The following is a 23947-nucleotide window of genomic DNA, read 5'->3' on the forward strand; positions in this document are numbered from 1 at the left end:
CGTGTCTCTGTGGTGGGGGGGGGAGATACTTGTTTTTGCTGGCTTATCACTCCTGTTTGCATACACCTTGAGATCATTGCTCCTTAGTTATATGTTTGTGTGTGCGGTCGAGTGTTCCCAGCTCAGTCAATTGTTAACTCAGTGTAGATAACTGCCGATACTTTGACCCGAGGTTTTATATATTTTTCAGACTTTCAGAACTTCATGTGCGTTTTGAACCTGGAATGGAAAACAAGCTTCCTCTGGTCAATCCCATCAAAGTGACCTTACACAGCCTGATAGTTCTGTCCAGTTGTATAGTTTGTATTTAATCTAAGTGCAGTGCAATATTACACCATTAATTGTTTGAAATAACTAGAATTTTATTGAGCTGTGTGAGAGGCATAGCAAAGTGCTTCTAATCGATGAATAAAGTGTGTGAAGGAGCAATTTAGGGTTAAACATTACACATCTAAATGTCACTTTAACCTTTAGAAAATAAACTATAGCTCGTGACACACGCCTCTGAATAAGATTTGCTGTGAACAATATTGAAATGCCAGGGTTACACTCGGCGACAGTGACCATGTAGCTGTTTTCAATGAAGACGGTGCGGGAGACGGGACTAAAAAAATCCCGCCCGTGCTAGATGAAACGATATCTGACGCCTGCCTCCTGATTTGTCGCGCTCCAGTGGAAGCAGAGTGTGAGAAAGCAGAGGCACATCTGCTCATGTTATCGATCTGCCGCTGTCAGTTTGGGAGAGATTGGTGAATATTTGTGAACTAGGTGGTGTTGTCTTTATTTGCAGACGGCACGCAGCTTTCGGTGGTGTAGCTCTGATTGCGTTCTACAATCCACAGATGATGCACGTTAGCTTAATTGGTGATTTTAAATTGGCTGCAGGTGTAGATGTGAGTTATTGTCTGTCTCTGTGTTAGCCCTTTAATGGGCTGGGGACCTGTGCTCCCGTTTAGCCCCGTGTCGTGCCTGCAGTCTTGAACTGGATAAAGGTTTAAGAAATTGGTTGGATAGATGTCTTTGGTTGCTGGAATTCCAAATTATCTGCCAATCACACATCGTGATCCAGGATAATAGTTTAGGATTGGCAATCGAAGTCCCTCAAGATTTAAAGTGTAAAGTGTCTTTGTTAAATTAGAGACTTAATGTAGGACAATAACTGTGTTATTGTGGGGAAAAACTGACACGTTCTCTCTCTCTCTCCCTCTCTCTCTCTCTCTCTCTCTCTCTCTCTCTCTCTCTCTCTCTCTCTCTCTCTATATATATATATATATATATATATATATATATATATATATATATATATATATATATATATATATATATATATATATATATATATATATATACACACACACACTGAACAAAAATATAAACGCAACACTTTTGTTTTTGCTCCCATTCCCCATGGGATGGACGTAGAGACCTAAAATTCATTCCAGATACACAATATAACCATCCCTCCCAAACAGTGGTCACAAATCAGTCCAAATGTGTGGTAGTGGGCACATCTGCTATATTGAGATAATCCATCCCACCTCACAGGTGTGCCACATCAGGATGCTGATCTGACATCATGAGTAGTGCACAGGTGTACCTCAGACTGCCCACAATAAAAGGCCACCCTGGAATGTGCAGTTTTTTGCGCTATTGGGGGTCTGGGGACCCAGAACCGGTCAGTATCTGGTGTGACCACCATTTGCCTCATGCAGTGCAACACATCGTCGCATGGAGTCTATCAGATTGTCAATTGTGGCCTGTGGAATGTTGGTCCACTCCACTTCAATGGCTGTGCGAGGTTGTTGGATATTCGTGGGAACTGGTACACGCTGTCGTATACGCCGGTCAAGCACATCCCGAACATGCTCAATGGGTGACATGTCCGGTGAGTATGCTGGCCATGCAAGAACTGGGACATTCTCAGCTGCCATCTGCCCTGAACAATGTGAACCATGATTCATCCGTGAAGCGCACACCTCTCCAACGTGCCAGACGCCATCGAATGTGAGCATTTGCCCACACAAGTCTGTTACGGCGACGAGCTGGAGTCAGGTCAAGACCCCGATGAGGACGACGGGCATGCAGTTGAGCGTCCCTGAGACGGTTTCTGACAGTTTGTGCAGAAATTGTTTGGTTGTGCAAACCAATTGTTCCAGCAGCTGTCTGGGTGGCTGGTCTCAGACGATCTTGGAGGTGAACCTGCTGGATGTGGAGGTCCTGGGCTGGTGTGGTTACACGAGGTCTGCGGTTGTGAGGCCGGTTGGATGTGCTGCCATATTCTCTGAAACGCCTGTGGAGACGGCTTATGGTTGAGAAATGAACATTCAATGCACGGGCGACAGATCTGGTTGACATTCCTGCTGTCAGCATGCCAATTGCACGCTCCCTCATTGCTTGTGGCATCTGTGGCATTTTGCTGTGAGACAAAACTGCACATTCCAGGGTGGCCTTTTGTTGTGGGCAGTCTGAGGTACACCTGTGCACTACTCATGATGTCAGATCAGCATCCTGATGTGGCACACCTGTGAGGTGGGATGGATTATCTCAATATAGCAGATGTGCCCACTACCACACATTTGGACTGATTTGTGACCACTGTTTGGGAGGGATGGTTATATTGTGTATCTGGAATGAATTTTAGGTCTCTACGTCCATCCCATGGGGAATGGGAGCAAAAACAAAAGTGTTGCATTTATATTTTAGATATCTATCTATCTATCTATCTATCTATCTATCTATCTATCTATCTATCTATCTATCTATCTATCTATCTATCTATCTATCTATCTATCTATCTATCTATCTATCTATCTATCTATCTATCTATCTATCTATCTATCTATCTATCTATCTATCTATCTATCTATCTATCTGATAGATAGTAGGGGTGCAACGATACACAAAATTCACGGTTCGGTTCGATACTTTGGTGTCACGGTTCGATATTTTTTTCGATACAAAAAAAATGTTCATGCCTTTTTAATTTGTCATTTATTAAAATTATAAATATATATTTTAACTCAAAAGTACAGTTTTTAAATTTAACCCTAACCCTTGTGCGTGTTTTTTATTTTGACAGCGAATGCGCACCTGCGGACCACTTATGTGCAGCCCTGGTTATTTAGCTCGTCATATTGCAGCCACAGAAATTCTTTTGTCCATGAAACCATAAAGCTGCACTTTCTTTTTGCCTTATAGTCTGATTTGTCATAACTTCTCCATTTTTTGGTAAGCTTTTCTTTGGCTGTCACTTCTTCACCCTGACCTGTCTTATTTGGCTCAGCAGAACTAAAATATATATCGTGCTGCTTTTATACATGCACTCACATAAGCTCAGCGATTCTCTGCGCGATCAACCTCTCACATGTTTAAGCTTGCTGTGGGAGATTTCACTTGTCATGTTTGCATAGTAAGCTAACGATTAATAAGACGATGTCAGAGGAATTGGTGCACAAATTATCATCACTCACAGATCAGTGCTGTCGCTCTCTATACACAGTTCGCACGATTGCAAAGTGAAAGCAAAAAAACAAGCGCAAATTCAAACGCGACTTCAATATGTCACATATTGACAGTGGCTCACCGATGCCAATGACATAATTACCCAGCTACATTTCTGAAAGAATGCAAAAGCTTTGACATATATTTTTCCTACAATAGCCCGACGGGCAGGGCAGAGATAGATTTTGGTAGCCCGACTGAAAAAATCGCTAGCCCCAGGACGTCGGGCTAGCGATATTGCAAGCCCTGTATCTGATTGAGGAATCACTCATCTTTGGAAAAGAGAGTTTATTACAGAGAAATGTCTCTTTCCAAAATAAAAGCTATACTATCCGCTTCTTCTGGGCTATATTCTCAGCAGCATAAGGAGAATCATGTGCTAACAGCTGTCTAAATGACTCGGCTAAAGTTAGTAGCATGCTTGTTGTTTTTGTCTTTGCACTAGGATGATGTCGGCGTAAATGTGCAGTCATATTCGTTGTGTTCCCACTAATGCTTTCAGGTTGATCTCGTTGAAATGACCTTAACGCCACAACACGGCAAATCTCCGTTAACGAGCTACCGCCGATCGCCCCGTGCATGGGGCTAGACGGCCAACACGTTAACGAGCTAACTGCGCTAACACACTAGTTCCCACCCATGTAATTGAGCATTGCATGGCACATCCAACATACTGTTTTACTTTAGTTCATGACTGGCTTACCTTCAGGGTCATACGTCACATGAAAACCAAAATAATTCCAAATGCCAGATCTGAATGTTGTAAGGAGAGCTTAACTTCTGTCTTGCTAGCTTGCCCTGCGCTCTTCCTTCTGACTATGCTGTCTGTGTTGAGTGCTCAGTGGATCTGCGCTCGACAGTGCAGCCTAGGCGGAGTAGTCGAACGCAGATTCACTGAGCGCTCAACACAGACAGCATCGTCAGAAGAAAAGTTGATAAAATAAATTACAAATGTTGTATTGTTCGATACATATGCGTACCGAACCGAAAGCACTGTATCGAACGGTTCAATATCGATACGAATATCGTTGCACCCCTAATGGATAGAGATATAGATAGATAGATCTATCTCTCTCTCGATAGAGAGAATGTTTGAATTATGTTTTTGCTCTAGTTTTGTGCAGAGAAGTAATGCCAGGTTTTGGGATATTACCTCCTTAGTGGGCTTGCTTAAAGAGCAAGGATGCAGCTGACATCATAGCTAACAAAAGGACTAACGTCCTACCTTTGACCGGTTTTCTCCGGGTGGGGAAAAAATAGGCCCACACAGGTATTCGCCATGAGCAAAACTGTTTATCTTTGAGTTTAAACACAGTTTTGAAACGGAACAAAAAAAGACTCAACTTTCAGGTGTGCAGAAGCTCCTCTCTGTCATGAAGTTGATGTCATTGTTTTCTTTTCTTTTCCACTGTCAGAGAGCATGCCAGCATTGACAAAGGGAATTAGTAAGCCTGGAGGCAGATGATTCCGGTGATTTGGACAATTTGGAAAAGGTTCTCAGTTGGAACTGGTTCTGGATTCCCATCCCTATTCTTGGCACCCTATTCCCAATGACATCATGCAGGTCTTGAATGGCAGCAAGTAATGACTGGTTGGTGATCAGTGTGTAGTTGCAGTTGGAGTCTGTTTCTAATGGTTGAAACGCACTGTGTGAGGTATTTTTCAAAAACGCTGGGCTTTAACTCGATTGGAGTTGTTGAAGTGAAATCGTTCCCCTCTAAGTAAAATCAGAACTCTCCTGCTTGCTCCAAGTTGAAAGAAAGTGACATGAGTACGCTCATAACTTGTAACTCCTAGCTGAACATCTGCAAGAACATGACGGAGTTCCTAAACTCCCACCTCATATGTTTATCCCCACCTGCTCTCTTCTCACCATCTGCTTCCATCTCTGCAGCACTGCAACGATGACGTCCATAATTGCCAGTCGGATATGAACATCATGGGAGCGTGGAAGAGGGGCTACACGGGTAAAGATGTGGTGGTGACCATATTAGATGACGGGATCGAGAGGAACCACCCAGACCTCTATCAGAACTACGTGAGTGTGTATGTATGCGCGTGTAGGGCGGCTATGAGTGGCAGTGTGTGCGCATATTGGCTTTGAGTCGGTGTGTGACAAGTGAGGAAGTGTATGAGTTCAAATGTAAATGCCCCTGCATGTGTTTGCATGAATGGCTATGAGTCTGCCTCATTCAGGATTAACAAGCCACATATACAACACAGTGCACTGATTAATACATAGCAATGCAGTGCCACACTATTGTGATCCTGTTTCTCTTTATTCTTTATCCTTTATTATTCTAGTTGCTCCGTTTCCGCTTAACTACTCCCTCAGTTTTCATCCAATTTTCACCATTCAAATTTTAACCTGTTCTGCTCTTTCTGCTAATGACTGCTATATCTTTTGGTGCTCAGAACTTTTATACTTTTTGAAATATTAAGCTTTTTATGCCATATTTTGTCCCATTGAGATGACTGGGACCACATGACCAGTGTGGTCACTGATATTGCTTGCCGGGGTCACCTGTGTTTTGGCTCAGTGAGATGAGCAGCCATTCTCAGAGCGGGAGGTCTGGGTTCGAATCCCCCTTATGGCAATAATTTTTCAGTTAAAAGTTCAACCTTTTTAACTCTTTTCAACACAAATTTCAGCTTCTTCACCCCTTTTCAGCAGAATTTTCAGTTTTTTCACCTCTTTTCAGCACAAATTCCAGATTCTTCAGCTGTTTTCAGAAGAAACTACAGCTTCTTCACCTCTTTTCAGCTTTTTTCAGCAGAAAGTTTAGATTTTCCACTCTTTTCAGCACAATTCAGCTTCTTCTGCACAGTGTACATTTTGCCTCTCATCATATCTTTCTTTGTGACCAGAACTGGCTTGGCTCAGTGGGATGAGCAGCTGCCGTGGTTCGAATCCTACCTGTGGCGGTTGCCGCACATCTTCCCCGCTTGCATGTACGCTTTATTGACACTGTTCAGTGTACCCTTTCAAATACAGCAGTTTTCAGCAAAGAGTTGAGCTTCTACACAGTGTTTTCAGCAGATGGTTCTCCTTCTTCTGCTGTTTTTAGATTTCACTTCACAGCATTCACACTGCATTTTTGCAGGAAATGCAACTTTTTCTAGTTATGTAAATGTGGAGAAAACAAAAATAAAAATCTGACAATTATAATTGTGATTTTAATAATACAAATTCTGCTTTGTAATCACACTGTTTCTCTTTACCATGTAACCAAGTCGTGTTCCAGAAGACAGCAGTCATGTGATGACCTAGGTAGTGATATTTGCTGCCATTTGGATCATCAGCCCATCATGTGTCTGCAATTAAATTCCAGAGAAAAACTTCCTTAAACTTGCAGATGTGCAGTTATGCTGTGTGTACATGTTTATCTCTCTGTGGGCTCATACTTTAGTGTGTGTGCGTGCTGAGGTATGTCTACCTACGACCGAGAACTGATAGTTGAACTAACTTGTTGGCCTGAGGCAGCAGGTAAAGCCATCAATCAGCTGCGCAGATGAAATGATTCACACCCTCTTTGCGCTGCTGTTATTAGCTACTCTTAATGCTTAGATTTGTTTATGCCGAAGGGCCAGTGGTGCCGCAGATTGGGTTAGCTCTGATTGCATTCGATTTACAAAACTGTTGTGAGTCATGTTGATGTGAACTCTTCGATTGGGTTAGAGAAGCTTTTCGGCGATCTACAAGCCAGTTATACACACACACTCACAGAGAGTGTTGGACCTACTCTACTAATGAATTCACTTGTTTGCTTGATATTTGTGTGTGTGTGTGTGTGTGTGTGTGTGTGTGTGTGTGTGTGTGTGATGATGTTTTGTTATACTTGTGTTGACCTCCATGTCTCCTCCAGGACCCTCAGGCAAGCTATGATGTCAACAGCAACGATGTGGATCCCATGCCTCGATATGATGCGACCAACGAGAACAAGTAAGGAAAATAAATAAGGAAATCTACCCCATAACAGAGAGAGCAAGAAATTAAATTTTAACTGTAACAGGGTTTTTAGAAAATAAGCATGTGGCTTCACTGTTTTGTTTTTGCCAAAAGCTCTTCAGGATAATTTTTTTTCCCTTCATTGATTTCTAAAACAAGCTCTGGGTTTCAATATGTTTGTATTTGCTGAGTCCTGACTCTGTTGTGGTGCAGTGAGTTATATTAGCATATTTGTCTTGATGCATTCTCAATCAGTCAGGTAAGGAAATCCCAATTCTGTTCATCTGGACGTCGCTTTTTCAGTGGGAGAAACGTCGCTCATCCAAGTGACTTCTTCAGTCTCAGCTGACTGCAGTTTCCTCTTAGTCTTATAAAAGGTACATTAGCATAATGACTAAAACTAGCACCACTGACAAACAATGGGCTGTGAAGTCAGTTTCTGCGTCATTAATATGCAAGTTGTCATGACCGTTGATCAACAACCACTGATCGCATTAAGTTCACCAGGGAGGATGTGATTTATGACAGTTTAGCCTTCTTAGCTGTGAGATTTCCATCAGTAATGGGGGACATTTAAATGTTGCTGTGTACTGTAAACCTACGCATATGGATCAGTATTTAAGGTTCGACTCTCATCACTGGAGCACAAACTGGGTGTCCTCAGGACGGTACAATACAGAGCGAACACCAGCCCTACAGATACAGCGGCCAGCAAAGCAGAAGAACATCACATCAAGAAGGCCCTGAGTAAATGTTGTTATCCCAGCTGGACATTTGTCAAAGCTGGGAAGGCACCTGAAGAAAGCTTTCTTTCTTCTCTCCAGCCGATCCAGGAGAGAAGAAGGACAACTGTTGCCTCGGCAAAAATGGTGATCCCATATGTTTCAGGAGTATCGGGACTGTCGAGAAACATTTTCTTTAAACAATGCATATCTTTGGCTTTCAAACACCAAAACACGCTGTTTTAAAAATTTGTCCGCATCAAGGATCTGGTCCCCCGACACAAACAGAGTAGTGTGGTGTATCGGGGAAACCAAACAACCTCTGATGAAGCAGATGGCTCAATACAGAAGGGCTAACTCATCAGGCCAGGACTCGGCAGTCTATTAACACCTACAGGCCAGTGGACACTTTCAATGATAAGGATGTACACATCTTGAACAGGGAGGAAGGCTGGTTTGAGCGGGGAGTCAAAGAGTCCATTTACAAAGAAGAGGGAAAGACCATCTCTGAATCGAGGAGGGGGCCTAAGGGTACATCTTTCGCCCTATTACAATGCTGTGATTGCAGCCATTCCCCAACTCTCTGTGAACGGTACTCATGGTCACTGATCAATGATCAATGAGCTTTGATCAGTGGTTGTTGGTCAATGGTCATGACAGTTTACATATTAATGATTCAGAAACTTACCTCAGAGCCCATTGTTCATTCAGTGGTGCTAGTTTCAGTCATTATGCAAATGTACTGTCTATAAGGTCGGGGGAAACCTGCAGTCAGCTGAGAATGAAGAAGTAATTTGGAACTCGCTTGCCTGTGCACTTGTCTTGTGCCAGTTTGGCTCAGTGAGTGATTTTTGGGTGTGTGTGTATGTGTATTTGGCACAGCAGCTCAAGTGCCGTGGCAATGGCTCAGTCCCTGCTGGTAATACGTTGTCTTAAAGAGACATGAGGGCCACGATGCAGCTTAACGAGCTGGTTTCTGTTTGGGTTTGGATTTATATTTGACTGTGAAGCATGTGGAACAGAAATCTGGTTTATTTTTGTTTTTTGAGTTTATCATTCTCTATATGATGATTTTCTGCAGATAATTTTATCTGAATACATGAGGCACGTAATCTGTTAGCTATGTAAAGGGATAAGCTAAATTTAACTACATCTGGGATCAAAATGCAGATTATTGTCAGCAGTTACATAATGCTTGTGGATTTATGATGTCTATGTGTATAAGCAGCAAGCAGGAGGGGATAAACAACTGCATTATCACTATATTAGTCTCCTTCTTCCTCTCTGAAGTATTGTCTTTGGATCATTTATTTATTTAACAGTGAAAGTGCATATTACCAACAGTTTATTGAAATATAATTTGACAAAAATGGGGGAAAAAATATCAAAATCGCATCAGCCTAGATGCTCTTAAAGGTACAGTCTGTAATTTTTTGATTAGTTAGTGTGAAATTACAAACTGATGCATTCTCATAATCTTAGAATTAATCCATGAAAAATATATAGGAATGGGCGTCAGTTTGTGGAAGCCACCATGTTGCCCCTTCATCTTGAATACAGTGGCTGAGAATGCCAAATTGGGAGGAGAAGAGAAACTGTAGGTGCACGTGGGGCTTCCCAGCAAAACTTAATTAGTGTCTGACCTTCAGACTCGAGATATAAAGGGTCATTCACATATTTTATCATCTGAGAAAGGGTCCACCTCTCCAAAAAAGCAAAAGCGCAAAGAGACAATCCAATAATAAAATTTTATCCTCTCCATTATCTTCAAGCCTCACCTATTGTACTAAAGTCGGAGCTCTATGATACACAACAACCTGCATTAAAAATGCTCATTTTTTTCCAGATATTGTTGCAATTATTTGTTGTCAGTACATTAGACATGCGTCCCTCACAATCTCAAGATGGCTCACAAAAGCCACTAATTAATAACAACAGCTGGTTATAAGCCAACGTAACTCCAGCTAAGTGTCTGTGAGTCTAGCAATGTTGGGTTAACAGCTAACAGCGGCTAACGGCAGCAAAAACAGCTGCATGTACCGACAAAAAGTTTGGAAATCGACAACAACTCACCTTAGCATTGCTGTCATCAGACGGAAGAAGGATTCACGGATTTATCGAGTTATTTCAGACTAATTTCACAAATTAACTTTGGAGGCTTTTTGAGTAATTGAACATGAGCACATATTGATGGCTGAGGTAAAAAGCAGACTGACAGCTTACACTCACTACAGATGGTGGCCGGAGTTGTTTGTCCTACTGTGGTCCCACCATAGGTAGGATTACACACTGGAATTGGGAGGGGTAAGAAAACAGTTCTAAGTTGATTACAATCTATGAGTGTATTGACATCGAGTGGTTTTACACACTGTGGATTAGGTTAAGGAGGTAAAATTTTATAGGACAATATTTTTCTTTCTGTTTAACCTATTCATTAACCTACAATTAGGATCATAGGTTTTTAGGATCCCCATTTGCTGGGTTTGATGTTACCACTATTTATACAACAGTACGACTCTGTTTGACAAAGTGACTTGAAAATGTAAGATTTAGTAATAATATTCAGATGGATTGGGGTGAAACAATCCCAAGAAATATAAAAAACAAAAAAATTAGAGATTATATCGAGCCTAATTCATAAAGAACCAACAAGAATACTTTGCACTGGGGCCAAAAGCAACAAAAACAAAATCTGATGGCTTTACCCTTTTTAAAATTTTTTTACAAAGTTAAAAAGTTAAAACTCTGTCTTCTTTTGAAACAGCCCCATTTAGAGTCATTCATTGCACAAATACATAGTTCTAAGTGAACTAAGAGACCCCGAGTGGCTGTGACACAGATGTGCAAAAAATGGAAAATACAGGCAAACAAAGACTGGAGAGACGGCCACACAGACGATTTTATGGATTACTGGAGTGAAGTGAACTGAGTGGGCTGGGACTGTTGAAGCATTTTGAAAGAAGGAGCCAGCAGCTTGGCTCATTAACTTTGATAAAGAGGCCTATCACTGATGTGCAGCTATTTGATGTGTTATACTTTAACCCTCACAGCTGCATTTGTGTTAACTTCACTGTGTCATGGACACAGAATCTGAAGGTTACCAGACCTTTACATATGGCATATGCATTTAATATCTAGGCTGGATTAAATTGAGCATAAATCAAAAGATCCAGTGCGTGACACAAAGGTCATGTTAAAGTTGCTTTGTCAAGTGGTAATGGTTTGATAAACAGCCTATCATGTAAAACATAATGCTTAAAATTTGAGCATTACTATGACTATTGGCAAAGGGGTCCCCAAAATAATTTGCTGTAAAGGATTGCGCTCTGTTTTCAAGTGCAAATCTGCAAATTGGAACCATTTACAGCAACAAAGCCAGCATAGTGTGTTCTTTACTCTCACCCATTTTGTCTTTGTACGAGCAGAAACTCTGACATCATTGTAACACATCACAGCGCATACATCTGAAGTGTTTAGTCTGAAAACATTTAAAATTGAAATGGCTCCAGTCGCTTCTAATGTGAAAATAGGCATTCGCCCTACCAGTGTTAGGTTTATGAGGTTGTAAATTGGGAAAGTGGCCCCCCAGTGGGGAGAAAACTGTGACCCCAAAAGTTTGGAAATCTTTGATGTTGAAGCAATTTAGATTTTCTGCTTATAAGTATTTCTTTTTTTAAATTTATTTAGATTAATAGTAGCAGAAACACAGCACCTTAGTTAAGTGAGGACAGTGATTACAGATAATTTGAGTCTATCGTGTATCTGTGGAGCAAACTTTGCTCTGACTCCCCTGGGGTCGGGGGGTGTTCATGATAGCTAGATGCTGGGTTTCCGTGGCAACGGTCAGAGCTGTTTCCGGGACAAGGGGGAGGCGGGATGATGCAGATGTTCTCTGCAGGAGGTGAATGCGTGTGTGAGTGTGTTTGTGTCGATCCAGAAAGTGGTGTTTTTTGAGCAGGCGGCGGACGCAAACATGCCATGTTTGTTTACGCTGGTCCCTGGCCTGGGCCGATTGTCACCACTGCAGTTGCTGGTGGAATGTTACCCTGGTGTGTGTTTTTGTGTGTACATGTGTGTATTTTTAACTGTCAAAGGAAGTGTGAGCAGTCTAACATACTAGTTTTTTTTTCATTTATTTCCTGTGTGCTCGTAGGGAGCACATTACTTGCATGCTGTGCTCAGAAAATATCACAAAAGGACCTGTGTGTGTGTGTGTGTGCGCGCGTGCGCATTTGGGGAGCATTGACATTGACTACTCCAAACATTTGTCCTGATAGTATTACAAATGATGAAGTACCTACTCTTTCATCCTCTGTCAGGGAAAAGAAAAAACAAGAATTGCAGAAATATTTGTAGCGTTTCTTACATTTGTACACTTCAAGCGTATAGTTTATGATGACTTCAGCAGAAATGTACATATTTGTCCATGAAAAAGCGCGGTTACACGTCTGTCGATTCCCCTTCAGATGCAGCATGTTTATGTGGTGGTTTGCGTGTGTGATTCTGCTTGTGTATATATTTACTCATCTGGGACATTCTCCAGCTCAGTTACATGGTGTGTGTGTGTGTGTGTGTGTGTGTGTGTGTGTTTAGATTTTTGTAATAAGCTTCTTCATTCCCACTCTTTCCCCAGACACGGCACACGGTGTGCGGGTGAAGTTGCTGCAGCTGCAAACAACTCCCACTGCATTGTGGGAATTGCCTACAATGCCAGAATAGGAGGTGAGCGATATGTTATATTTGCACTTTATCAACAATGTTTGACATGACATCTCTTTCAGCAGAGACCTACGTCATAAGGATTTATTAGTGTCATTAAGAGTTAAGAACCTCTAATGCATTTCAAAGGATGCTGAAGAGAACTGCCACTGCTGAACTTTGTCTCTTCTGGTTTCACTGCTTTTGTGAATGTCATTAACCTATGCAGAGTTACTGGCTCACCCTAAATGTTAGGTTTTTTTTATATCTCATGCACATCATAATCTCACCGACAGATTAGCTGCTTCTGTTTATATTCATTATAAACCCGACAACTGAAATGTCATTAGACATCAAAGGACATCGTAGCACAAATGTGCTGTACATATGTGTCTCCTAATTCTTTAAAAATGTTATTAATGACATTTTCAAATATTTTTAATGTTGCATTAAAAAAATATCTTCCTTCAAGTTACAATTATAGATGAACACAGTATGACCAACTAGTGACACATGAATCGTTGTGCTCAACATGCCTCATTTAACACCTCTATGCCATATAAGCCATTTCGAGTCAGCTGCTCTTAAAAATAAAAACAAAAACACTGAATCATGTCTTGTTTTTAAACACTGGATGTTCCAGAAAACTTTGACCTATTCAGCTTTTGACTGTGCACACCAAACGCACAGTGAAGCATGGTGGAGGGAGCATCATTGTTTTGGGCTGCTTTGCATTTAATCTCTTGGATGCCTTAAAAATCACTGAGGGAATAAAGAATTCAAAGTTGTATAAAGAAGCAGCCCCAATAATTATTTCATGGAGGATGTTGCTGAAAGAGGATATAACTCGAGTTCACATCAGATTGAGAGCCTGAACTGTAATTACCGTAAATCCCGGACTACAGAGCGCACCTGATTAAAAGCCGCATGCTCTAATTTTAGAAAGAAAATCAATTTTGTACTTGTACAGGTCGCACCGGATTTTAAGCCGTATGCGTTTCACTTGTAATATGAGATACTTACACAGAAATATTATACGTGAGGATTTTTAACGTTTAATTTAATCCGTAAGGTAACATAAACGTTATGGTAACATACAAAATACATACTGCAAATGCTTTTTTTTCCTCGAACAGCGCCCGTAACACGGCTACCTTTAAGTATACGTACGTATCGGTAACACACAAATTACATTGCTTATGGTTTTTTTACGGAACAGTGCACACACAACATTACGTCTCTTAACAACCCGTAAAAATATATACCGTATATATACTACTTATCAATTTTATTGGTCTACTGTTACCAGGCAAAATGTTTTTGGCCGCATGAAAAAAAAATGCATTAGCCGCATGTCAGTATAAGCCGCAGTGTTCACAGTGTGGGGGAAAAAGTAGCGGCTTATGACCCGAAAACTACGGTAATCGGTGTGTTGAATGAAGGTTCAGCTATTTTTCTGTTATTAGTTTTGTTTTTTCACCAGTTGTTTGTTGAAACAGAATCAGGCTACGTGTTATGAGCAGTAATTCCATAGATGCTTGAAATTATAGAGGTTTTACAAACTTTTTACTTTTTATTTTTTCTTCTTCTTCTTCTTCTTCTTCTTCTTCTTCTTCTTCTTCTTCTTATTATTATTATTATTATTATTATTATTATTATTATTATTATTATTATTATTATTATTATAATTATTATTATAGCTTATTCTGTAGATTCTTGAGATATTGATCTAACTTGATCAAATGCATGCTTTATTTCTGTGTTTATGCATCAGGTGTGCGAATGCTGGATGGAGATGTAACGGACATGGTGGAGGCCAGATCTCTTAGCTTGAACCCACAGCACATCGACATCTATAGTGCCAGCTGGGGACCCGATGATGACGGAAAGACCGTGGATGGACCAGCAACTCTGGCCAGGCAGGCCTTTGACAATGGCATCCGCACGGTGGGTACACGTACACATGGACTCTCGTATACATGTAGAAACAAGTAAACATGTGATTCATTGTTTAAACAGGACTTTGGCATTAGTATTCATGTGGCAAGAAAAGATGTAAACACACACACAAAGACACACTCAAAGCAGATGTGCATTTCACGCTAATATAATTGTAGTCTAAGCTGCTTCCAGGCTATCTCTACCTGTGAAGCTCCTCTGGACATTAGAGAGCAGCTCTGCTCTATTAGCATATATTCATTTACATATTCATAGCCTGTTTTGCATAACTGCAAGCTGGTGTTGTGATGTCGGCTGAGTGGAGCGAAAAAGCAATATCAGAGGTTAAGTGGGGTGAAGTCATTTACTGGTTATGTCTCACAAATGTGCTCATTAACATTAAAAGTTTACTTTAGGTGGCTGTTTCCATTCTGGGCAAGCAGATGTTGACCTTTTGAGGGGTGATCCAGGGAGGGAGGGGAATCGGTGGGGCTGGTTGACTCTAGAAGATGAGAACGAAAGGCTCCTGTCGCAAAACAGGAAGGAAGGGAGAGAAGGAAAAGAGTGATGGAACAGGCTGTGAGTGTTAGAAGAACAGGCCAGCCTGTTGATGACAGGCTGGCCTTTAACTTGAGGTGAAGTGAGGGGGATATCTGTCCCACTGGTATGGGTAGGGCACGTGTGTCCTTGCATGCCCACCAACCGTTTGAGCCTGACTGGAAATGGCATGTTTGTGAGTGTAACAAGTACTTGTGCATATCTTGAAGTGGCAGTTTATCACAGAGAGCCAAGGTGTTAGAAATAACACTGACAGCTGTGGGGAGATACCCTGGCTTGTCCCAGTTTAAATGCGATTGTTTGAATGGGAATTGTTGTTTTAGGTGTTAATCAGACTGCCTGTGTATATTTTGTAAGAGGGAAATCCCATTAACACATTTGCAGATTTTTTTTTTTTCAATAGTTTTCTGAAGTGCTGTTTTAATTTGACTTGATCAGTTATTTTTTTAATGAATAGAACTTTTAATGAAGGTTATTTGTGGAGGTATTGCTTTTTTATTTTTCTCAGCTGCTAATGAATGCTGTTTATCCCGTGTATCGCCTCTCTCCTCTCCTTCATCGTCCTCTCTTCTTCTTTGTCCCCTTCTTTCTTTTCATAACTGCTCTTCAAAGCGCTCTCCGTCCCTCTCATCTGTCAGCATTTGCTCCTGTCTGATACCCTCCCTTCACAGAGGGCTTCGCTCGCTTATCGCTGCCTGACAGAAGCCCCCTTTTGAAGAACTCCATTCTACCTTTTATTCCTGGCTCTATGTCTGTGTGTGTCTGTGTGTGTTAGTGCGCTTATTGTGCGAGTGTGTCTTGACAAACGTTGTGAATTTTAGCACCCGTGTGTTTGTCAGAGATCTCTTCTGCTGACTCCTGGGTGAACTTTGACTGTGACATCCTCAGCGTGTCTCCGCTGGGTTCGCGGTGTAGATCAAAATTAGTTTGAACAAATGTGGAAGTATACCTTCTAACTGAAATGGTAAAAGAAAAAACTGAGGCAAAATTGTATTAATGTGAGTGTGAGGCTCACCCTTAACATGGGCTCTCCATTAGGAAGATTTTCTGAATACGACTGGGATTTTTTTTTTTGTTTGTTTGTTGTTGTTTTTTTAAATGTTCTGAACACCAAGATTTGTATTTTCGGTTTGTGTTATGTTTATGTCCTGTGGCAAACTCTGGTCACATAGGGGGAAAAAAGTATTTCCTTACTGGCTGATGAATGGCTGCTAGCAGTTGCTGAATAAAATTCGTCACAAAGAGGTATACGGTGCTGCAGTGGATGCATACTTTGCTTTAGCGATCAGTGGTTGGCAGGGAGGGAGGAACTGACAGGTCTCTGACTTGCCTGCATGGCTCGGGCTTCGGGAGCTGATTTCACAGCCACTGGCAGCAACCTCCAGCACCCACTGACCAGTCAGTCGAAGAATGCAGTTTACTTATAACCGGTTGTTTTCAGATGGTTGAGGCGGTCTCTCTACGCCCATGTAACCAGGGCCTAAAATCTGGAAAACATGCACATAAAAAACTTCCCATCTTGAAGTCGTGAAGGCTTCCTTTCTGCCAAGCAATGCCCGTGATCTGTCGTCTGTATTTGTTCAGTGCTTTCTTTTCACATTATAATGTGACTGCTTTGATGTTTACGTGGCAATTTCAAAGAAAAGCCACAGAATACTAAGCAAAACACAGTATCTTTCTCTAGGATGTAACAAAATGGAAATGTTGAGTAGAGGGGAAAGACGGAGCGTAAAAAAAAAAAAAAAAAAAGTAACAAGAAGCGACAAAAACGGAGTTGAAGGGTAGAAAATGTGGAATTAAGGGAATTGAAGAGCCTGAGTTACTGTTGATATGCAATTCCTTTTAATCATACAAAGTATTTGACAAATTTAAGTTTATAGTTTTTACTAATGAAGTGTAGTCAGACTTCAGACGTCATACAATGCAATGTACAGTTCAGGAAAGCGTGCATCTTTTTAATGTAATTTCCTGTAGCTCAATTATTGCAATTTAAAACGAACGTAATAGTTTCCAGTAACGTCTGTCAGTCAGTAAACGATGCTGCATGCTCTGCTGCAGTGACGTGACAAGACAGAAGTGAACCTCGCTCAGTCCAAGATCCTAAAAACCCTCACTTACACAGCATGGCTCCAAGCATTGCCAACATCTTTTTTTCTTTTTTTAGGTGGAGGCAGGCACACACATCCACAGTATTTGGCCAGTTAAAACATTATGATTACTAAACTTGGATCAGATAACATCAGTTCTGTTGCCAGACACCCACAAGATCGTTGAGGACTTTAACTGTCTGGCTTCTCTCTGATCTTTTTCTGCTCTTTTGCTGTTGCTGGTAAAGATTTGTTTTTTCTTTTTTCTTCAAGCAATTCTTCAATCTATCGCTTTCATTTTTAAAATACATTAAAAGATCATTTTAAAATAAAGCCAAAGGTCTAGCGGGCAGCAACTGCCTCCAAGTACAAAGACAATTTGAAGTCTTTTAATAAAAACCTTCTCTTGTTTCTTCTCCTGTCAGGGGAGAAAGGGCCGCGGCTCCATCTTTGTATGGGCTTCAGGAAACGGCGGGCGCAGCAGAGACCACTGCTCCTGTGACGGCTACACCAATTCCATCTACACCATCTCCATCTCCAGCACGGCTGAGAGCGGACGCAAGCCCTGGTACCTGGAGGAGTGCTCGTCTACACTGACCACCACTTACAGCAGCGGGGAGAACTACGACCGAAAGATTGTAAGTGCTGAGTGAAGGAAAATAAGCACCAATGGGTGATGACTGATGATTTCAGTTACGCACCAAACACCACACATTTATTTGTCCACATCCAAATGATCCAGTTTAGGTGATGTAAGCGTCTGGCTAGGATGCCTCCTGGGTGATGTGTTCTGGGTATGTCCTACCAGGAAGAGGCACTGGGGTAGACCCAGGACATGCTGGAGGGATTATGTATCTTGACTGGCCTGGGAATGCTTTGGTCTTCCCCTTCTCTTTTGCTCAGTCTGCTGCCATGGATGGCTGGATAGATGGAGGAAAACCCAGTATAGTATAATTTCAAATAAGCATACAGCATGGCTCCTGTGCACCTCCCAGGTGAAGTATTTCCAGGCATGACCTGCTGGTAGGAGACTCCAGGGTGGGCCCAGGACATGCTGCAGATGTTATTTCTCTCAGCTAGCTTGGGAACACATCTGTTTCTCCCAAAAGAGCTGAAGGAGGTGGATGGGGAAAGAGAGGTTTAGGCTTCTCTGCCTTTAATGCTGCCCCTTTAACAGAGTTAAATGATGGATGGATGGAGGTATGGTGCAGCATGATAAAAACTGACATGAACCTGGCCTCGTGTGTGCTTGTAGGTCCAGTTTTGTAGCCTTGTTTAACTCAGATCAACCACATCAGTCCCGCTGACCTGCTGGGATGAGCAGTGCCTGTTGGCCTCTTCGAGTTGGCTTGTCTGGCAGCGTCTTGTTGCATTCCTCATACTGATGCTACTACACACACACACACACACACACACACACACACACACACACACACACACACACACACACACACACACACACACACACACACACACACACACACACACACCCCTGAACACGCATGCTGTGTATGATTTATCGCTGGCTGTGTACTCTTTGTTCACAGTAGAACTTCATATATTTGATATATGAGTGTCAGCATATCTACTTGGGCACATACTGTCGACTCTAATACTATTGAACCACTTTCTGTTCTCGTGTATATGTGTGTGTGTCTCTTCAGATAATCCCCCAAACTTTTCAGTCCAGAAAAGGTCCTTTGATGAGGGCTAAGACTGGAAGTTAGCCAGGCTTTCCTTGGCTAACTGACTGTCAAGCTGTCTGACTAGTTCGCTGCTTAAAGTCCATACAATCAAAGGGAACATGCAGCTTTTTAATAACACGTTTTTATGCTACTTTATACTTCTTACAGTGTTTTCCTTTCTTCTTTAACACTAAACTTATTCCCTGTGAATCTGGTGATTTTGTGTGTGTGTGTGTGTGTGTGTGTGTGTGTGTGTGTGTGTGTGTGTGTGTGTGTGCGCGCGCTATCTATAGAAAGGCAGCGTATCAAAGCTGGAATGGTAGTTTAAAGAGTTTCAGGTGTGTCTAAATCCTGCTGATCCTCATGACTTCAATCTCTTCCCGTCTTTTTCTCCCTCTGGTCTTCCCGGTACTGTCATTGTTGATTCCTTTCCTCCACCTCTGTAATGCCCTTCTCATGGTTTCCTTCATTGTTTGCTTACGGCTTTCTGATTCCTCATCCTCTCTTTTATCATCTTTGACGTTGATTCATCATCCTGCGCCTGTCTCTTTGTTGCCTCTGACTCTCTTCACTTCTCTTTCCACAGATCACAACAGACCTGAGGCATCGGTGTACAGACAGTCACACAGGGACGTCAGCCTCAGCTCCCATGGCTGCTGCGATAATTGCTTTGGCCCTGGAGGCAAAGTAAGATCCACTTAACCTCATCCTTTCACTTCATCCCTTTGCCCTGTGCTCACCTTCTAATGCCTTCTTGTCCTCTGGCCTGTTTTGGTGTGTAAAAGGCACCACGTGAAGTTGCTCTCTTCTTTTTTTTTCTTTGTTTTTTTTTTTGTCAGAGTCAGCAGGACAGATGCATTTAATTACACGGAAATGCTGTCTTTCTTTTTATCAGCCCACATTTGTGAAGCTGTAAAGAGTTTTACAAGATGAGGTCATACTGGATAACAGATCATCTGCTTGTTTTCAGTTTCAGCGGCACATCTAGTGACGTGTAAACTTACTGTTGGATGGTGGGCCAGAAAAAAACGCGTGTGCCTGTTTTTGAATGTGCAATAAACTTTCATCCGTTCAGTGATGCATTCACATTTGCTGCTTCTGCACTTTAAGCTCAGCATATTTGTGAGTGTGCGTTGTGGTGAAAAAAAAATGCATGAATACAGGATGCTTGTTAGCTGCTGTAAAGCCTGTTTGACTGTCAGAAATTTGCGTTGAACATCCACAGATATGTGACAAATTAAAAGAAAATCCAGTAGACCTTGGCATTGATTCTGCTGGATGGATGAGCACATTCCCTCATTAGAAGAGTGCTGCCAAACACATTGGTTTAAAATCTCCCCTTCAGGTTTAAATCTGGAGAGCTGGTGTGTTCGGTCACCCCCTCGTGCCCTGTTGATGGAGGCGTTATCACTGTAAACAACTTTGTATTTGTAATGACCTTGTAATTGTCCACTTCCTGCTGTGACAAAACAAATTTCCCACGTGTGGGACTAATAAAGGTTATCTTATCTTATCTTATCTTATCTTAATGACCTCTCCCTAATGCTACATTAACAGTGAGATGGCAGCACAACCAAAATTTTTGCAACAGTGTGCAGCAAACTTGGATCTCGCTGCTTTTGAAACGGTTGCTTTGAAGATGGGGACCAGGTCTGTGACTACGCTGGTGGTGTGTGATAGTGAAGGTGACCAAACGGCAATAAGACAATCAGTCTGCTGTCAGTTTGTGTCGCGTTATCTGCATTTTTTTTTCTTTTTGCAATAATATAGAGATTTAACCATGATAAGGTAAACATCTCTTTGTGTCTGCACACACAGGCATTCACATAAACTACTTGCATTCAGAGCCCAGTTCAAAGCCCACAGATGTGAAGCAAAAATTTAGAAATTCCTCCACAAATAGTGACGCAGCTGCTGCTGAATGACACAGGTGCTCAGCAACCTTCAGCTTTTTATATCCAAGTATATAAAGAATACAAGCAGTTGGCAACCAGTTGAATTGAGTCCACAATTAGAAGCAGACAACACACTCAGCATGTTAGTATGTTAGCACACTTTTGTTAAAAAATAAATTAGACAATAGTTATTTGCAAACCTTTGTCGACCTGTGTGAGAGTGATTGCAACCACACACTTACATCCAATCTCATTCTACTAGTGTGACCGAGCCATAACAGGTCAAGTGGACCCAAACTGTGCCAGCTAAATTAATTTGGCAGAATAAGGTCAACACTAAAGATTTACTGGATTTTTAAGCTATTTGTAACAAGCAGATAGGACATTTTGGGCGTCTTTTTCCCAGGGACTTTTTATTTTCTTTTTAGATTTGACTAAAGTGCCAATGTGAAGAAGTGAAATGAGAAAAATAGGAGACAGATATTAAGAACAAACAGGTTTTTCTTTGTTTTGTCCCCCAGTTGGTTTCAGTTAAGCGTTCATGTCTTCTCAAAGCCCTGGGTGCTCTGTGCTGGCCTGTTCTCACTTTAAACCTGTTGAGGGGCTCAGTGTGTGATACATTCATGAATTGGAAACAGTGCAGGTGCAGAGACTCTGAATTAGGCCCATCATCACATGTTGAGCGGCTCAGTTAGCTGAGGTCACTTCGTTTAACCTGGATAATCCAATCCAAATCCTCCCTGTAGAAAATATTCTCCGTTTCCAGGCAGTGCTGGACACATAAGCCTGTTTCCTCAACAAGATTATCACACACTGTTTCTTGTCTGCCTGCTTTCTTCTTTTGCTGGCATTCACGTCGTCTCTGTGGTACTTTCTCTGCCTTTACTATAGTCACAATGCTCTGTGTTCTTACTCCTCCAAAATCTTTTTTTTCCCTCCATGCCTATTTATTCAAAAAGGATAGGATGAAAGACGAAAAGGGTAAACTGTTTAGAAAAAGTCTGTCTCGTACTGATCATATCGGCTCTTATCTGGTGAATGAGGGCGAGCAAACTCTGTGATAAACACATCAAGATGCCCTTATGCTAGACTTCACTACAATCTCCGTTTTGAGGCAATCTTTGTTGGTATGAGCAAAGATTGGAATGGGAAACTTCAGAAAACTGCCCCATGTGATGTTCTCTGTGGATTTTGCCAAGTTTAAGATGTTTCAGTGAGTGCTAGATTTAGCACGGCAAGCTTTTTAAAGCAAGCTTTGTGTCCTTAAAATGGAGAAACGTTAGAGAGAGTGAACGTGGAGACCAAAGGCTTCACTGACGAAAGAACAAGAAATGAGAATGAGCTGCCTGACATATGAACCTCATCTACTGGGAGATTTTAAGAAACCAAAACAGGGACAGATGGATTTCAGTCCCCCCCCCCCCCCCCCCCCCCCCCTACATTTTCAGATTTAAAATTAAAGAGAGTGGCATGAAAAACTGTATCACTGGACTGAAGTAAGAGTAGAAAATAGATGGAGTCTTAGTGTTTTGCTTCACCCACTTCTCGTTCTTCTGTCACTGTGCTTTTAGCTGTCTCCCTTCAGATTGCCCCTGTGTGTTTTCAGCCATAATTACGCTTGAGAGAAGCACCAAGAAACCTATATTAGATGTCTGATTTGCTGCCGGTTTCCCCCAGCATGTGAGCTGTTCCATTAATTAGTATTGGCTTGTTTATGGGAAGGCAGTCATGGCCTAGATAACGATGCCAAAGTCACTTTTAATTAATGACCATAAAACATTTATGGACCCATAATTACACACTGGCAGCTAAGCCTATTAATATTGATCTGACCATTAATTATTCTGACTTTTCATTGGACTTATTTGTGCTGCCATCCCTTATTTATTTCTTACTTGACTTTATTTTAAGACATTAGGTCTGTTCTACAATTACAAGTCTGGCCTCATCGAGAGCATTAGTGAGTTTTGGGCATGTGTAACAGCTTGTAAATGTCTTGTTGCATTCTTGGCATTGTGGGGATTTCTTTTCTCTGGATTTTATTAGAAATTTAAAAAGGGGAAAAAAGAGAAAATGTGTTGTAAAATCTCCTTTTTTTGTCTAATCGTCCTCATGTCCTGCAAAAAGTGCTTAAACTATAAACTCTTATAACTAAGTGAATTTGATTATATTTTCCGTGGTGTCAGCTGTAGGTTAGTGAAGTCCTGTCTTAAGACCTCGAGCTGAGGAAGTTGAACACCATCTTGATGCTTTGTGCCTAACGTGCTTTCTAAAGGGTGGATCTGACTGAGATGCTCATTGACACTTCCTGCTCATATAGTAGAGACTTGCCAATCCCGACGGAGCCTTGCCCTAAACCATAACATAATTTATCACCTACTTTACTCCAATTTGGGCCATAATTCACAAACTAAACATCACACTGGAATTAAATAAGACACAAAAATGATGATAAAGACCCATTAACCCATCAGGAGATTATTTATTGAGCTCTTATGACAGGGGGCAGAGGGGAGATTTTCTAAGATGCTAACCAATCAGGGGGTTCAACCTCTGCTGGCAATCATAAATAATGCAGGTTTAAGGCGCTACTACTAGAGACATTATTAGAGGGGCGTTCAAAGTCAAAGAATGTGAAATTAAAATCTATGGGAGGATTCCTCAGCAGCAAAGATGGAGGTAGAAGTCGACGTATCAGAGGAGAAACAAAGATACATTTTTGGCGACTTTTGAAATTGAACATAAACAGGATGCTTCAAATAATTTCTCATCTAAGTCTCTGAAGGCGTTTCTAAGCCGTACCTTCAGACTTCCTTCTAGAAAGATTTTGTTTCTGCATTGGTTTTACTGATCAGACCCAGAAACTGTGTCCATCTTTTATATTAAATCAGCGTTTTGAAAGAAAGAAATGCTG

The 23947-nt window shown here is 41.5% G+C and overlaps 1 protein-coding gene across 2 annotated transcripts in view; it reads left to right on the forward strand.

Moving 5' to 3' along the window:
- pcsk5b (proprotein convertase subtilisin/kexin type 5b) overlaps window positions 1-23947 on the forward strand; it is a 69751-nt gene that overhangs the window by 17248 nt on the left and 28556 nt on the right. For both annotated transcript variants that reach the window (XM_086314468.1, XM_086314467.1), the window contains exons 4-9: window positions 5396-5539; window positions 7368-7444; window positions 12806-12894; window positions 14645-14817; window positions 17879-18091; window positions 19725-19825. In XM_086314468.1, the coding sequence (XP_086170594.1) occupies window positions 5396-5539; window positions 7368-7444; window positions 12806-12894; window positions 14645-14817; window positions 17879-18091; window positions 19725-19825 (797 nt within the window). The remainder of the gene's footprint in view (window positions 1-5395; window positions 5540-7367; window positions 7445-12805; window positions 12895-14644; window positions 14818-17878; window positions 18092-19724; window positions 19826-23947) is intronic.

Source organism: Aulonocara sp. 'chitande type north' Nkhata Bay, linkage group LG12, assembly GCF_057382095.1.
Source record: "Aulonocara sp. 'chitande type north' Nkhata Bay isolate Kocher_YH1m ecotype deep benthic linkage group LG12, A_spYH_male_GT1.1, whole genome shotgun sequence".
Lineage (NCBI taxonomy): Eukaryota > Metazoa > Chordata > Actinopteri > Cichliformes > Cichlidae > Aulonocara > Aulonocara sp. 'chitande type north' Nkhata Bay.